Genomic DNA, 18,821 nt, shown 5'->3' on the forward strand with positions numbered 1-18,821 from the left:
GTTTGTAGTTGACTGAAGATTTCTGAAAAGTTGCTGTAAAACATGATGTGCACTACCAGGAGGAGATGAGTGATGATCCTCACGGGTGTTTTTCTTTTACCGTTAATCATTAAAACATGAAAACTCGGAGACTCTGAGATGAAAAAGAGCAGCGAGTACTGAGAGCTGAGAACAGGAGCATCGTGAACAACCCACACTGGCACTTTATTACAGTTACAGTTTATTATATTCATCACTCACTTGTTTGGGGTTCATCAGAAACAAGGTCATGTTTTACTCCTGGGAGTGAAAAGAACAAGAATATAAATATTAACGGTTTTATTATTGACTATCGATGTACACATTTCTCTACTGTAATGTTTGAGTAGTTGGGGATTAAAATAAATCTGTACAGTAAAAGAAGTGAAATCTTTAAGTTTGAGGTGTAAATTCTCCAGAAGCTCCAGCATTCCCACTGCAGGAGCTGAGAAACACGTCCTGTGTTTGAGTTCTTACTGTGCTGAAGTAAAAGAAGAGTCTTCACGTATCTGATGCAGAAAATTAAACGATGCCTGTTCCAAGAGGCCTTCTGAAAGAGCTGGGAATGGGACACGATCTCGGCGTCTCCTTCCACATCAGTCCACTGCTGGTGCGTAAAAACACTGCGGGGATCTTTTCCATCACACCTGAACAGATTCAACATGAAATTTCAGATCTCCAGAGATGTTCAATCAGGTTGAAGTCTGGACTCTGGGAATGTCCTTGAGTGGCCCAGTCAGAGTCCTGTAGAAGCTCCTTCGTTATCTGGCTGTGTGCTGAGGGTTGAGGCTTCAGGCCAGAGTTTAATCTTTGTTTCTCGTGGTCCGAGAGTCCTTCAGGTGCCATGTGGGAAACTCCAGGTGGGCCGTCATGTGCCTTTTACTGAGGAGTGAAAGAGCCACTCTACCATACAGGCCTGATTGGTGGAGTGCTGCAGAGATGGTTGTTCTTCTGGAAGGTTCTTCTCTCTTCACAGCTGGAGCTCTTTCAGAGTGACCATCGGGTTCTTGGTCACTTCTCTGAATAAGGCGCTTCTCCCCAAACGCTCAGTTTGGCCCGGCAGCTCCGCTCCATTAAGAGTCCAGGTGGTTCCAAACTTCTCTCTTTTATGGATGATGGAGGCCACTGTGATCATTGGGATCACATCAATGCTGCAGAAATGTGTCTCAATATGATCCTGTCTCGGAGGTCTACAGACTATTCCTTGGTCTTCATGGCCTGGTTTGTGCTCTGACATGCACTGTAACTGTGGGACCTTCTACAGACTGAAGTGTCTACAAATCATGTCCAATCAACTGAATCTACCACAGGTGGACTCCAATCAGGTTGTAGAAACATCTCAGTGATGATCAGTGGAACCAGGATGCATCTGAGCTTTATTTTGAGTATCATGATTTTTTAATTTGTAATAAATTTGCAAAGATTTTAAATGAACTTCTTCACATGGTCATTATGGAGTTTGTTTGTAGAATTGTAAGGAAAATAATGAATTTGATTAATTTTGGAATAAAACTAACAAAATGTGAAAACGTTCCACATACACTGTATGTAACAAAGACTGTATATACACACACACACACACACACACACACACACACACACACACACACACACACACACACACACACTAAAGCTGGAACAGATCCAGGGTTGTTTTGTTTTTCACGTTGATGAAGCAGTAAAATCTATAAAAACAATTAAAATACTTAAAAAATAAAAAAAAATCCTAAATTGATTTTATTTGAATAAATAATTACATTTACAATACACACACACACACACACACACACACACACACACACACACACACTCCACAGTACACATTTTTATTACTTATGTACCATTTATTACCACATTTACAAAAGTCCAGCACTGAGAGGAATCACGCACACGCACGCACACACACACACACACACACACACACACACAGAAGATGAAGCTATAATCTTCACACAGATCCACAGCACTGGGGATCCAGATGAAATGTGGTCTGGATTTACAACACCAAGGCCCGAGCAGGATGGAGGCTGAAACGTGTGAAACCTAGAAGGACGTGACCTACAACTTCAGTAAGGCACACAAAAAACACGTGGGCTTTGGGAAGGATCACTGCACGTTTTCACCAAAAACATACACACAGGAGGGTCACGTTCACACACGGTACATCAATTACAATTCAATATCGAGGCAGTGCACTGGGAGACGATAAAACCAGGCTCTTCTATGATAGCAAAGTGCATTCTGGGTAATCTACACCTGCATCACATAGTCTTATGAACACACAGGATGTGTTCTAGTGAAGTGAATTCTGAACTTTACAGACCTTCTGAGCAGATATTTATCTATGCGCCCCACCTGCAGCTGAATAAGATGCTCGTTTCAGCAGAACTCATTCCCTGAACACAGACTGCAGATTCAGTGTCAGGAGTGAGAAGAAACAGGAGGAAATACAGATGATGTGGAAAATAGAAAACACTCTTATTGAGTCCCAGGTGTTCCAGATGTTCCAGGTGTTCTAATGATTTTAATATACACAGTGTCTCAGAAATCTCTGTACCATGCCACCATGAGGAGGTGGAACTCCGTGGTTAAGGCATCAGACTGTGGATCAGGTGGTCACAAGTTCAAATCCCAGGACTCAACCCTCAACTGCTCGAGGTGGTATCAAGACGTTTGGAGATTAACGTTGTAACTGGTTTCATCACCGACAGCGAGTTAGAAGAGCAAACATGAAATTCTGCGTGAAACTGGGCAGATGTGCCACAGAGACGTTTGGGGTGTTTTGAGTGGAAGAACTTCACCAGAAGACGACGAGAGATCCGGAAGACAAGCTCAACCCCTAAAAACGTCCAAACGGTTCAGCAACTTGTGCATGATGATCGTCAGAACACTCCACATGATCTCACTTCCACACCCACAATACTCACCACATTCGCCTCCTGTGGACCTCCTCAGTCAGAAGATGAAGATTCGGCTCGTCGTTTGGACACCGTTGTGGAGATCCGGTGCGAGTTGCAGAAGGTACTGAACACACTTTAAAAAGAAGACTTCCAGGACACGTTCCGGGAGAACGCTGGGAGCGTGTGGAAACGTGTAGAAACGTGTGGAAACGTGTGGAAAAGTGTGGAAACGTGTGGAAACGTAGATAAATGTAGTAGTTTCTTGTAAAAAGAAACTTTTAGATACCACCTCATACAGCTGTCCTCAGGTTGCATTACTCTTTAGCAAAGAATTTAAAAACCTCATCAAACACAGACACTGAGATCCAACTGAACCAAGAAGTGAACACCTGCTCCAGAAGATGTTCTGTGTCTGGAGACTTCTGGGACACTGAGTAGAACATGGAGAGAACTGCTCATGAAATTATTCAGGGAAAAATGAAATCTATTTTATAATATTTTGTGTGAAAGTTCAGTGCGGCTCAGACGTTTTTTGGATTTGTGTCTTCAATCAATACTGCGTTCAGTCAGTCATTAACAATAACAATGAACTGAGCTTCTGCTGAAACATCATCACAGGACATCTACACCCTGGTTCTATACGTACTGACTGATCTGGGATCAGCGCCACCTGTCCTTATAATGATGTTAATTCAATATCAGACCCAGACACTGAATCCAGATCAGCACTTGTGTTTATAATCCTGTAAAGTACATCATGAAGATGTGTAGAATAATTATACCTAATTATCATATATATTCTCCTCTGCAGGCCACCATAGAAAAAAAAGCATATATGGCATCAATATAGTATAAAAGATCATACATATAAGAAATGTAATAAAAATAAAGACTTACTGAGAAGCTCTTAAAAAAAAAGTGTTTCAAGTGTGATGAGTATTAGTGCTTTATACTGATCCATAGCTGTGACTATGGCTGATCGAGAAGATCTCAGACAGAAAAGCTTATACGCTGAAGGTCTGTACAAAAAGACCAATAGGGTGCAAAGAATCCCCCCAAAGCATAAAAAGAAACGCTAAAAAAGAGGATCTGACGTTTTCACCAAATCACATCAGAGTTCAAAAATTCTGGCACTGACTTCAGTATTACTGTAGATTGTCAAATTGTGTTGTATGAAACCTAAAAAATAGCCGAATATCTTTTATTTCTTTTTTTAAGAAGGTAATACAGTCTCATGACGACTCGCTCCTCTTCTCCACGAGCTCCGTTTTACCTTCTGTGCACGCAAGATTTTTGGAGCCTTCTGTATCTACCAGCGTTTTTGGTCTGAGAGCAGAAACTCCGCTTGATCAGTACCATGAAAACGATGAACTGCTACGTGATCGATAGCATAAGCAGAAACGGATAAATGAGCGATTGTCTGAAACCAATATAAGAACTGAATATAAGTATTGTGGAAGAAACTCACCCTCTAACCTGAAACCTGCCACTTTCATTCCTGCCACTCTGACTAATTTACAACACTCGTGAATTTGGCAACACAAAGGAGAAAAGCACAATGGTGTGGATTATATACAGAGGCAGGTTCTTCTGTTCCTCACTGGCTGAAAATGTCCATGTGCAGGTCGAGCAGGACGCGGGCGAAGTTGTTGATTGGTCCGATGGAACTCAGGGTCATGGCGGCGTCCTGACCCCACAGCAGGTTGGGGCCGAACACTACAGCCAGGTTTGTGTTGGTCATCTTGTTCACCTCGCTCTCAGCTGACACCTACACCATCACAAACATCACACTCAGATACCCATAACTACATCACCTCATCTCCAACATGGAGTTAGAAATTATTATACATAAAAGATTTAACAAGGAACTGCTGAAATGTGACAGAACACCTTTATAATGTGTGTTTTTATACTTTAATACAGTGGACCACCAAACTTTTTTGCACCATGGACCGGTTTAATGTGGGACAATATTTTCACAGACCAGGGGGGTGTTATAAATACAACAAAATAAAATGATACGACCATAAAAACTAGTTCTAAATATAATAATTAAGGTGTTCATTTTGCTCTCTTGGGGGTTTGAGTTTAGCAGTAATGTATTATGTGCTCCTTTAAGAAGGTAGTGGATGGAGGTAAGACGTGTGACCGGAGCTCCTTTAAGAAGGTAGTGGATGGAGGTAAGACGTGTGACCGGAGCTCCTTTAAGAAGGTAGTGGATGGAGGTAAGACGTGAGCGGAGCTCCTTTAAGAAGGTAGTGGATGGAGGTAAGTCGTGTGACCGGAGCTCCTTTAAGAAGGTAGTGGATGGAGGTAAGTCATGTGACCAGAGCTCCTTTAAGAAGGTAGTGGATGGAGGTAAGTCGTGTGACCAGAGCTCCTTTAAGAAGGTAGTGGATGGAGGTAAGACGTGTGAGCGGAGCTCCTTTAAGAAGGTAGTGGATGGAGGTAAGTCGTGTGAGCGGAGCTCCTTTAAGAAGGTAGTGGATGGAGGTAAGTCATGTGACTGGAGCTCCTTTAAGAAGGTAGTGGATGGAGGTAAGTCATGTGACCGGAGCTCCTTTAAGAAGGTAGTGGATGAAGGTAAGTCATGTGACCGGAGCTCCTTTAAGAAGGTAGTGGATGGAGGTGAGTCATGTGACCGGAGCTCCTTTAAGAAGGTAGTGGATGGAGGTGAGTCATGTGACTGGAGCTCCTTTAAGAAGGTAGTGGATGGAGGTAAGTCATGTGACCGGAGCTCCTTTAAGAAGGTAGTGGATGGAGGTAAGTCGTGTGACCGGAGCTCCTTTAAGAAGGTAGTGGATGGAGGTAAGTCATGTGACCAGAGCTCCTTTAAGAAGGTAGTGGATGGAGGTAAGTCGTGTGACCAGAGCTCCTTTAAGAAGGTAGTGGATGGAGGTAAGACGTGTGAGCGGAGCTCCTTTAAGAAGGTAGTGGATGGAGGTAAGTCGTGTGAGCGGAGCTCCTTTAAGAAGGTAGTGGATGGAGGTAAGTCATGTGACTGGAGCTCCTTTAAGAAGGTAGTGGATGGAGGTAAGTCATGTGACCGGAGCTCCTTTAAGAAGGTAGTGGATGAAGGTAAGTCATGTGACCGGAGCTCCTTTAAGAAGGTAGTGGATGGAGGTGAGTCATGTGACCGGAGCTCCTTTAAGAAGGTAGTGGATGAAGGTAAGACATGTGACCGGAGCTCCTTTAAGAAGGTAGTGGATGGAGGTAAGTCATGTGACATGAGGCATCATGACCTGCATCAAGAGTCATAGACAGATGTGGAGGAGAAAATCTGGTCATTTTCCACAATAAAACATCGTTCAGAATCAGATCATTAATAAAACTGAAATAATGTAAGTTATGTATTCTTTCTGTGCGACTCGGTACCAATTGACCCACAGACCGGTGCCGGTCCGCAGCCTGCAGGTTGGGGACCAGTGATTTAATACATAATTAGTGAGAATAGTTTATTGTGATTGGCTGGAATAAGTTCAGGTGTGAATGCTGGATTGTGATTGGCCTGAAGTTCAGGTGTGAATAGTGGAAGTTCAGGGAATGACCTAACTGAGCTCCATGGAGGAGTTTTGTGTGACTATGAGGATTTTTTAAATAAATAGCTTGAGAGACAAGATGAATCTGACACCTGGAGACGTTCAAATGAGAAACTGAGTTAACTTCAACAGCTTCATTCTGGCACTACTTTACCTGTGTGTGATTTGGAGGAGCAGATTGTAGATATAACGAGTCAGATATAAAATGTGTAATGAAAATAAAGCGTTATTTTGATTCATTTAGTCAGGTGTGAGACCTAACACCATTATAAAACTCTCTACTTTACTTCAGGACCTTCTTCACCTCCACATCTTCACTAAACATCCTATAACTCCTCACACCCCCACCTGGAGTATTATCCTACATACCTGCTAAACTCAGCAGTGAGAGTGAGGTAGAGGTCAACATGCAGGACAGAAGTGATTATATGAAGGTTCGAGTCACCACACTGCTTTACTGACCTGAGCCAGAAACTGGACAAGGAAACGCAACGAGACGTAGTTCTCTTCAGGAAGTGACATCAGCATGTTTCGGACTGTAAGAGCTTGAGATGCTTTGTCCACTCCTGAAACACACAAACACACACACACACTTTTGTTAAGGAACAAAAAATGTATTATGAATTATACAGGAAAATATATATATATATATATATATATATATATATATATATAATGTGTGTGTGTGTGATCTCACTGTGAAAGTTGACAACATCGTTGTAGAGTGTGTATGTGAGCAGAGGTTCTGGCAGCTCTCTGAGGAACGTCTTCAAGATTACTGCAGCCAGGTGCACATCATCCATCTCAAAGAAATTCACCTGCTCACCTGGACCATACACACACACACACACACACACACACACACACACACACACACACAGAAGAACTTAATTTACATTTGTATGAATTATCCCTAATTTGCCTATTATATAATTATTGAATTTTAAGTGTGTGTGTGTGTGTGTGTGTGTGTGTGTGTGTGTTTAGTTAATGAGTGGATTTTCAGCGGTATAGTCTCAGTACCTGAATTGTATTTAAGTTTGATGCTCTTCACCAGACTAACGTTAGCAGAGCGTCGGAATATTCCCTCTGTCTGCAGACCTGAGAGATGATTCAGGGAGCAACAGGAGAAACATGAACTGAATAAAGACAAGAGCAGGAAGCTTGAGGAGCAAACCCATAACTGTGTTCTATTTAGAAATCACGGGGATGTGCTCCTAGTCATGCGTTAATCCCAGTCTCGCTCAGCCGGGTGTGTTGTGAAATGATTTATTATCTCTATTAATGTAGTCTGCTTGGGGAAGAGCAGCTTCATGGGTGTATTTATTTATTTAACATATTTATCTCAGAATAATTAAATATCTACACCTTTTTCTCCAAATACAAAGATATAATTAGAGAAGACAATGCACACCCTTTTCCTGCAGGAAAGTGATGGTGTCTCGCATGACCAGCGGGATTCCGTCTGCTCCTGTGTTTCTCAACCTAAAAACACACAGACGCGCACACACACACACACACACACACACACACACACACACACACTGTCTTTTACTACACTACAACATAAAAGCATGATGAGGAACACAGCTGTACAGAACGATCTCATTACAAAAAGTCCTGACCTACTCAACCACACTGAACACCTTTAAGATGAACTGGAACATCTCATCTACAAACATCTCGATTAACGCTACCTGAATGACCTCTAATCCCCTCAGCCACGCCCTAAAATCTAGTGAAAAGCCTTCAAAGAGGACTGGAGCTCTTATAAAACCAAACACTGCAGCAAAAAAATTTAATAATAATATTAAAAACCTGGAATGAGATGTTCACATATGTTGGTCTGGTGTCCATGTTCTTTTGGTCAGAAGCAACAGCACAGAGTTTCATATTGAATAAATAAATGTAGATGTTTCTACAGTACACAGATACGTAATGGGTGTATTAAAGATCACTCACACTGAGAGCGCCACCCCGAACTGCTGGTACGGTAGAGGAGGACTGTGAGCTGGAGAAACTGGACCAGGAACCACAGACGGCTTCAGGTTCATACAGATCTTTTCATCATACCTATGTCCAGACAGATAATTCTTTAAGCAGGGTGTGTGTGTAGTAATGACAAAGAGTGTGTGTGTGTGTATATGTGTCAGTTATGCCATAGTATGTGTGTGTGTGTGTGTGTGTGTGTGTGTGTGTGTGTGTGTGTGTGTGGGTGTACAGTCTTACTCTCGGACTCGACTGGGAATCACCAGCTGATCACACTTCACTATCTCCTCCAGTTCACTCAGGTAGTTCACGTAGTGGACCTTACGACCAAATTTGAAGCTATGAAACACACACACACACACACACACACACACACACAGGATGTAAGGACATTTCTACATGGACATTTACACATCATCTGTTTTGGACCACATCAACATGTGATCACTACCATCAAACACGTGAAATGCTTTCCTAATCAAAAGCCGTGGATGAACTCTGAGGTCCGTCTCCTGCTGAAAGCGAGAGATGCTGCTTTTAAATCTGACAACGCAGAGGACTACAACAGAGCCAAAGCCAACCCGAGAAGAGGCCTCAGGAGAGCCACATAGAAGAGAACTTCCACAACTCTGACTCATGTGGAAAGGTAATCAGACCATCACAGACTCTAAACCGACACCACAATCTCCACCAATCAGCAGTTCCTGCCTACTGAAAGAACTCAATTTTTTGTTTGTTTCAATAAAGTCAGAGGACATTTTCACCACAACCGCTGACTCGTCTACTACTGCTCATAGTCCACTTTCACTCTCAACAACAGACGTCTATTCAGCATTTAGCAGAGTGGACGTGTGCAAGGCAGCTGGTCTGGACGGCACGTGTTCTCAGAGCATGCTGGACAACTGGCGCAAGTCTTCATCTTCAATACAAGACTCATGGCAGTTTCGTTTTGAGTTTATATCCTGACCGATAGATAGATAGCTAGCTAGCAGTCTTCTTATCTCTGAGCGTAAACAGTGACAGGAAGTATTCGCTTAAAGGGAACAGCGCTAATGTTAGTATTATTTTTTGCTAATGTTTGCTGTGTGCTTAAGGACAGATTTCTTAAAATGATATCTTATTCATAAAATAAGAAATATCTCAATATAATCGCCTCAACCTTTAACAGTATCGCAAAATTTTATATCGCAACCCCTGTATCATGATACGTATCGTATCGCCATGTTCTTGGAGATACACAGCACTAATATAAAGATCTCTTGTGTAGGTGAAGTGTATGTAGTGCAGACCTGATGAGTGGTTTGAAGAAGATGAGGACGGTTCTGATGAACATGGTGGGGTGGACGATGTAAAACGCCTTAATGTTCTTCTTATACCTGATAGACAGAAACAGGATTAACATCAACATATTTACCCAGGATTTAAATAATGCTGCATATGAACAGTTTCCTCTTGAAATCTCAATAAATATAGTATGTGTGTGCGTGTGTGTGCGTGTGTGCGTGTGTGCATGTGTGCATGTGTCAGTCTGTGGTGGTGACCTACTTCCTTTCAAACTCGCGATATGCATCTCGCAGCCAGCTGAGGGACAACTTGTTCTCGCTGGTCATGCCATGGTGGAAGTAGATCAGTGTGTAATCGCTCTCCACGTACTTATCCAGTGTCTGCTTCAGGTACCTGCAACACCACACATCAAATCAATCATATGATTTTCAGCTCTGGGAGCAGTGTGAACTCTGGGAGCACCAGCTGGTCTATTTACTTATTTATACAAAACAAAACACAATATAATAAAGATAGTGTTGTTATAGGTACATGATTAAAAATAGGTTGCATTATGTAATTAGAACTAAGTGTTAGAAAGTGATTACACCCAAGAACCCTGCAAAAATGCAATCAAAATGTCTCCTTATGGAATTTACTGAAAAACTGGTGCATTTGTAGTCAGCAGTACTGACAAACAAAACAACACACCTTCTGACCAATCAGATAAAAGAATTTAACACAATTGTGTGATTGGCTGAAAGGAGTTCAGGTGTGAATAGTGGATTGTGATTGGCTGGAAGGAGTTCAGGTGTGAATAGCGGATTGTGATTGGCTGGAAGGAGTTCAGGTGTGAATAGCGGATTGTGATTGGCTGGAAGGAGTTCAGGTGTGAATGGTGGATTGTGATTGGCTGGAAGGAGTTCAGGTGTGAATAGTGGATTGTGATTGGCTGGAAGGAGTTCAGGTGTGAATAGTGGCTTGTGATTGGCTGGAAGGAGTTCAGGTGTAAATAGTGGATTGTGATTGGCTGGAAGGAGTTCAGGTGTGAATAGTGGATTGTGATTGGCTGGAAGGAGTTCAGGTGTGAATAGTGGATTGTGATTGGCTGTAAGGAGTTCAGGTGTGAATAGTGGATTGTGATTGGCTGTAAGGAGTTCAGGTGTGAATAGTGGATTGTGATTGGCTGTAAGGAGTTCAGGTGTGAATAGTGGATTGTGATTGGCTGTAAGGAGTTCAGGTGTGAATGGTGGATTGTGATTGGCTGTAAGGAGTTCAGGTGTGAATAGTGGATTGTGATTGGCTGTAAGGAGTTCAGGTGTGAATAGTGGATTGTGATTGGCTGTAAGGAGTTCAGGTGTGAATAGTGGATTGTGATTGGCTGGAAGGAGTTCAGGTGTGAATAGTGGATTGTGATTGGCTGTAAGGAGTTCAGGTGTGAATGGTGGATTGTGATTGGCTGAAAGGAGTTCAGGTGTGAATAGTGGATTGTGATTGGCTGGAAGAAGCTCAGGTGTGAGTTCAGAAGGTTTGCAGTTTGTGTTTGTTAGTTGAATCTAAATGAATGTGCTGCTTATAAACACATGTAACCATGGTAACATCCAGTTCCTTTAAATGTGCTTTATACACATTTGCTAATGCCCTCACCGAGCTCCATGGAGGAGTTTTGCATCTCTTGGTAGTTGGAATATGGTGAATACAGTGATTTTGATAAACAGCTTGAGATGCAAGAGAAATTTGACAAACTGGAGAAAAAAAGAATGTTTAGATGGGAAATAGAATGAAAAACAGCACCAGGAGTAAACTCCAAACAGCTTCACTATTAGTAACACCTTCAGAAGTGTGTTTGGGTGTGTCTGTTTGTGTGTGTTGAAAAGCTTCAAATGGAAAATATAACTAAAAATGAAACTGCTTGAACTCTGAGCCACTGAATATCCCTCTTATCCTTCACTCCTCTCTCACGTTCAAATAAAGAAATAAATGCAGCAGACGTTTAAAAATAACATGATATTGGCAGTTGTAATAAAATGTATAAATATATAGACTCGAGTCAGGTTTGTTCCTCTTTAAAGGAAAGTGTTTACAGTGCTAGTTCAGTCCAGCAAGAGATTTAGAGGAAGTCCTGTTTGCACCCAAGCAGAAATGTCCAGAACAAAACAGAATAAGAACTTTACACACAATAGAGATTCCACTGATGAGCAACACTGAAGATGATACACACTTACATGAGTAACATGTGGTGGTTCAGCTGATGCTGTGGGGGCATGCGGCATGCGCTGAACACGATCACCTTCCGCCCAAAATTATCATCACCTACACACAATACGGGGTAATTGCTGTTTAATTGCTATGATGTATAAAAATTATATATATTCAGAGAGAGAGAGAGAGAGAGAGAGAGAGAGAGAGAGAGAGAGAGAGAGAGAGAGAGAGAGAGATCTACACTTACCTGCCACTTCCACTATTTGATGTCTTGCGATATCATAGAAAGGATCGTCCCATGCCAGGTGAGAACCTTCACTGAGACTCTTAATATCTGTAGCTACACAACAATAAGGAATTATTACACTTAATTCATGCAGAAATACATCTAATTGAAAACCTGTATCCTGTCTGTGACCTACAGAGGAGAGACGGTTTACATACATCCTGTTTAGATCAGTTCTTTTCTAACTGTATCATCAAGTCACACACAGGAGCAAACTGTCACATTAAGTACAGAATTTCCATGTGAACCTCCCAAGGTTTCTTCCCCGTATCATCAGTGAGTCACTCATTACGGTTAAAGTCACATTTATATACTCAATCTGTTTACTTCTGTACAGCTGCTCTGTGACCATGTCCACTGATACAATCAGGAAACAAATAAAAGTGAAATGACACGTTGTTACGGAATCTGCTGTAGAGGAAACGCTGTAATGTTTAAATGACAGTAATGGAACAGAAGTGCTGTATATCTCAGACTGGACTGAAGAACCCTGACAGATGTTACGTTTATTCACTGATCTGAAGTCAGTTTGAACAAACATGTTTTTTTTATTTAAGTACAGGAAATGCTGAAATTGTTCTGTGTTAATCACACATGGCAAAAGAGTTTTTTTATGTAGTCTAAAAAGTGTGGAAACACCTGGTGTTTTATAGTTTCGAGACACATGCAGGTTTTGTTCCTATGTTATGTTACAGCTTTATTCCAAAATGGATTACATTTATTATTTTCCTCAAAATTCTACAAACAAAACCCCAAAATCACAACGTGAAATAAGTTTGTTTGAAATCTTTGCAATTTTAATAAAAAAAAAAAAAAAAAATACATGTACAGAGAGAGATCCAAAATGGGCAGTAAAAGGGGTGAAAAAATGGGCAGGAAACGTGATGGGAAAACGGGCAGGGAACGTGATGGGAAAACGGGCAGGAAACGTGATGGGAAAACGGGCAGGAAACGTGATGGGAAAACGGGCAGGGAACGTGATGGAAAACGGGCAGGGAACGTGATGGAAAACGGGCAGGGAACGTGATGGAAAACGGGCAGGGAACGTGATGGAAAACGGGCAGGAAGAGAAAGAGAAAGAGTTAAATGTTTTTGCAAACTGCCAAAAAAAAGTCCATCTAATCTGAAGAACATTTTGTATGTGCCAAATATTGTCTGGCGTTTCCTAATAACTCAAATGAATGATCAGGTGACGCAGGTCCAGTTCGCAGCAACGCTGTTAATTAACGTCTACCTGTGAAGCACAGACAAGCACCTGAATGTAACGCGATAATAAATCATTCAGTACCTGATGATGGAGTGTAAGATAACCTGATTTACTTGTGCTGTGTTACAGTAATAATGATAATTATAATAATAATTACAGTGATTAATTGTGAATCCTGTGCTATAAATGCAGTCACCTTTACATTAGTCTTCACCTTACACCAGCCTTTATACCCCCTTCATCCTGATATCTAAACAAAACAAATACCATCAAGCCAATACTCCGGCATACAGACTGTTAGTGTTATTAGTCTCCAGAGACTTGTTCTGAATTATCAGTTAGTAGATCAATCTTTTACTTTTTATTATCGACAGCTGCCATCGAAATCTACCACTCCCCTTATAATTTACTGCTGCCACAGTTACCTACTGCTGCCATTATAATCTACTGCTGCCTTCATAATCTACCACTCCCATTATAATTGACTGCTGCCACAGTTACCTACTGCTGCCATTATAATTACTGCTGCCTTCATAATCTACCACTCCCATTATAATTGACTGCTGCCAGTGTTACCTACTGCTGCCATTATAATCTTCTGCTGCCATCGAAATCTACCACTCCCCTTATAATTTACTGCTGCCACAGTTACCTACTGCTGCCATTATAATCTACTGCTGCCATTATAATCTACCACTCCCATTATAATTGACTGCTGCCACAGTTACCTACTGCTGCCATTATAATTACTGCTGCCTTCATAATCTACCACTCCCATTATAATTGACTGCTGGCAGTGTTACCTACTGCTGCCATTATAATCTTCTGCTGCCATCGAAATCTACCACTCCTATTATAATTTACTGCTGCCACAGTTACCGACTGCTGCCATTATAATTTACCGCTGCCATTATAATCTATTGCTGCTATTACATCTACTGCTGTCATTACAATCTACAACGGCCATAAACAGGTAACCATCAGACAAATTATATTGTTTTTTGCTTACTGTGTCACAACATGAACACATTTTCTCTATAAACAGTTGTATGTAATAGGAAGACATCTGATTTGCTATGGAGTGGCTCGGTTTAATTGTGTTGATGTGCAATATCCTGGCAATAAATGACTAAAATACTGAAATTACACACACGGAATCTCCCGTTTTTGTGTTTGAATTGTGGATTTGCGACTCACACTACACTTTCTGTCCCACTGACTCCCATTCAACACATATTGATGTTTCAAAATGTGTTTTCTGGTGAACTCTGAGTGTAGAATTTGTATCGTGTGAAGACATGTGACTGATAGAGGACAGAAGATGAAGAAAGCATTGATTATAAGTGTAAGTGTCCTGTTAGTAGATTACAGTTTTTAAAGGATAGAAAAGCGGATTTGTGTCATTACTGATTTTATATTAAAACTCATATCCGGTTGCTGCTGTATTTGCAGCAGGAGGAAATGTTGCCTGCTGGAAGTGAATAGTGATTGTGGCTTAATGCTGCAGGTCCATCATGGGTAAAAATAAGGCCATAAAAGCAAGAAAAAAAATCTTTTAAATCAGGGTCACACTCACCGGATTTGCTGAGGCTGACCGGATCGTCCTGTGGCCACTGCTTCTCTGGAACCAGCTTGAGTTGATCCAGAGCCGCGCTGGGAGAATCATCTCCTCCCAGCTCATCGTTCAGATCCACCAGCAGGTCTGAGGACATGATTGTCCTCTATAACACACACACACACACACACACACACACACACACACGCATTTAGATCCTTTCAGTGAAACAGATGTACACAAGCAGGAACAGTAGGAAAGGTGAGCAGCAGCTGGCTCTTCACTCACCCACCTGTAAATTGGTCCTTTATTAGTTTATGGATTTAAAGAAGCTTTATAACTTTACTGTTCATACAGTAGTTTACTTTGCGCACGCTCACTCTCTCTCTCTCTCTCTCTCTCTCTCACACACAGGTAGTTGAGTTGCTCTTTATACAGGATGAGAATGAGAAAGTCTATGCGTAAAAAAACACAAGGCTGTGTGTGTGTGTGTGTGTGTGTGTGTGTGTGTGTGTGTGTGTGTGTGTGTGTGAGAACTTCCTGACAGCTGCAGAGCAGCGTCTGTACATTCCTGAATAAAATACATTTACCTACTGCACATCACACAAATATGGAACATTATTTACATAATATAAGTGTGTTACTGCCAAAAGAAGCTGAATCCCACTCCAAATCTGCAGTGTGTGTGTGTGTGTGTGTGTGTGTGTGTGCATGTGTGTACGTGCAAGCGTGTGTATGTGTAGCCGTAAGCACTTGCAAGATTCAGATACTGATCTGCAATGACGTTTGTGTTTTTTATATATCGTACACGTGTGTGTTTTAGAAGCTCAGAATGAAGGTTGCTGAGGCAGAAACAGTTGCTACACACAACACACGCTCACGGTCTCTGAATTACAGAACATCTGGAGCAGCTGGAATATGAGGAGAGAACTTCACAGGATGCATAAATTACTACAAATTATTACTAACAATGATCAATAATTAATATGAATAAACAATTTAGATCAAAACTGTGTGTGTGTGTGTGTGTGTGTGTGTGTGTGTGTGTGTAAGTGAAACATGTCTCATCTATCACTTCGAACATCATCCAAACGCAGACCTTCTGTTTATAAGTGTTTGGCATTGAGAGTCTCGAACTCTCCTCATTGTGACTTCGCTCAGAGGTGTTTATCAGAGCATGACCTGGCCATGAGCCATCTGCTGTGCACTGATGTTTGGTCTCAGATCCTTTAGAGAAGTCCCCACACCCACACACACACACACACACACACACACAGACACACAGACTCTCTTTCTCTCTCTCTCTCTCTCTCTCTCTCTCTCTCACACACCCACACACACCCACACACACCCACACACAGACTCTCTTTCTCTCTCTCTCTCTCTCTACACACACACACACACACACACACACACACACACACACACAGACTCTCTCTCTCTCTCTCTCTCTCTCTCTCTCACACACACACACACACCGACTCTCTCTCTCACACACACACACACACACACACACACACACACACACACACACACACACCCTGTCTGAGATTTTATGAGAGTCATGTGCTCTGTAGTTAACAGTGAAGGTTTAACAGTCAGAATCGCATCAGAAAAACAAGAATGTTCCAATGTGGCGGACGTTTACATTCACACATAAATAACACTACACTACACACTACACACTCCTACACTACACACTAAACACTCCTACACTACACACCCTACACCACACACACACACTCCTACACTACACACTACACACTCCTACACTACACACTAAACAATCCTACACTACACACACTCCTACACTACACACTACACACTCCTACACTCCTACACCACACACTCCTACACTCCTACACTCCTACACTACACACTACACACACACACACACACACTCACACTACACACATCCACACTCCTACAGTACACACTCTTACACACTCCTGCACTACACACTCCTACACTACAGACTAAACAATCCTACACTACACACTACTACACTCCTACACTACACACCGTAACACAAATAGACACACCGCAACACATATTCACACTACACAATCCTACACTCTCTCACACTCCTACACTACACTCACACACTCCTACACAGCACACTCTTACACTCCTACACTACACAATCCTGCACTCCTACACTACACACTCCTACACTACACACACTCCTACACCACACACACACCCTACACTACACTCCTACACCCTACACTACACACTCACACACTCCTACACTACACACACTCCTAACTACACACTCACACACTCCTACACTACACTCACACACTCCTACACTCCTACACTACACTCCTACACACACTCACACTCACACACTCCTACACTCCTACACTACACAATCCTGCACCCTACACTACACACTCCTACACTACACACACACTCCTACACACACACACTCACACTCACACACTACACACCCACACACACACACTCACACACTCACACTACACACTAAACAATCCTACACTACACACACCTACACTACACACTACACACCTACACTACACACTACACACACTCCTACACCCTACACCCTACACTCACACACTCCTACACTACACACCCTACACAGCACACTCTACACTACACACTCCACACTCCTACAGTACACACTCTTACACACTCCTGCACTACACACTCCTACACTACAGACTAAACAATCCTACACTACACACTACTACACTCCTACACTACACACCCGTAACACAAATAGACACACCCAACACATATTCACACTACACAATCCTACACTCTCTCACACTCCTACACTACACACTCACACACTCCTACACAGCACACTCTTACACTCCTACACTACACAATCCTGCACTCCTACACTACACACACTCCTACACTCACACTCCTACACTACACTCCTACACTACACACTACACTACACACCCTACACTACACACTCACACACTCCTACACTACACACACTCCTAACTACACACTCACACTCCTACACACACTCACACACTCCTACACTCCTACACTACACACTCACACACTCCTACACTACACACTCTTACACTCCTACACTACACAATCCTGCACTCCTACACTACACACTCCTACACTACACACTACTACACTCCTACACTCCTACACACACACTACACACACACACTCACACACTCACACTCACACACTCACACTACACACTACACACACTCCTAACTACACACTCACACACTCCTACACTACACACTCACACTCCTACACTACACTCACACACTCACACTACACACTCCTACACTATACAGTCCTGCACTACACACTCTCACAGTCCCACACTACACACTCTCACAATTCTACACTACACAATCCTGCACTCCTACACTACACACTCCTACACCACACGATCCTGCACTACACACTCACACTCCTACACTACACACACACACTCCTACACAGCACACTCTTACACTCCTACACTCCTACACTCCTGCACTACACACTACACACTCCTGCACTACACACTCCTGCACTACACACTCCTGCACTACACACAATCAAAACGCATTAAATCAACAAAAGCGGTTTTTTATTAATGCTACAGTCTAAATGTAGATAGTAATGTTATAATATAATACTATAAATATACAGGGAAAATATAAATGTAAGAATAAATAATGTAAAAAAAGAAGCGAAAATTTACCTCAGAGTCGGAGATTTTCGTCAATCAGCTATCCAGCAATTCAGCACTTCCGGGTAGAACGTCACTACACACTTCATAATAAAAGCCCCGATTCTCTCTTTTTCGTTCTCTCTTTCAGACACACACACACACACACACACACACACACACACATATACTGCGTAG

General features: G+C 42.1%; 1 protein-coding gene across 1 annotated transcript; it reads right to left on the bottom strand.

The window, feature by feature from the left end:
* Positions 1-1,828: 1,828 nt before the first annotated feature.
* Positions 1,829-18,788, bottom strand: arhgap1 (Rho GTPase activating protein 1). Its single transcript, XM_046840081.1, has 13 exons — positions 18,657-18,788; positions 14,981-15,125; positions 12,159-12,251; positions 11,935-12,022; positions 9,992-10,123; positions 9,736-9,822; positions 8,687-8,785; positions 8,420-8,530; positions 7,872-7,942; positions 7,481-7,558; positions 7,155-7,283; positions 6,920-7,023; positions 1,829-4,686 (listed from the first exon to the last, which is right to left on the bottom strand). The coding sequence occupies exons 2-13, from the start codon at positions 15,114-15,116 to the stop codon at positions 4,516-4,518; spliced, it is 1,299 nt and encodes a 432-aa protein (XP_046696037.1). The 5' UTR covers positions 15,117-15,125; positions 18,657-18,788; the 3' UTR covers positions 1,829-4,515.
* Positions 18,789-18,821: the final 33 nt, after the last annotated feature.

This window comes from Silurus meridionalis, chromosome 26 (assembly GCF_014805685.1).
Source record: "Silurus meridionalis isolate SWU-2019-XX chromosome 26, ASM1480568v1, whole genome shotgun sequence".
In the NCBI taxonomy this organism is placed as follows: Eukaryota; Metazoa; Chordata; class Actinopteri; order Siluriformes; family Siluridae; genus Silurus; species Silurus meridionalis.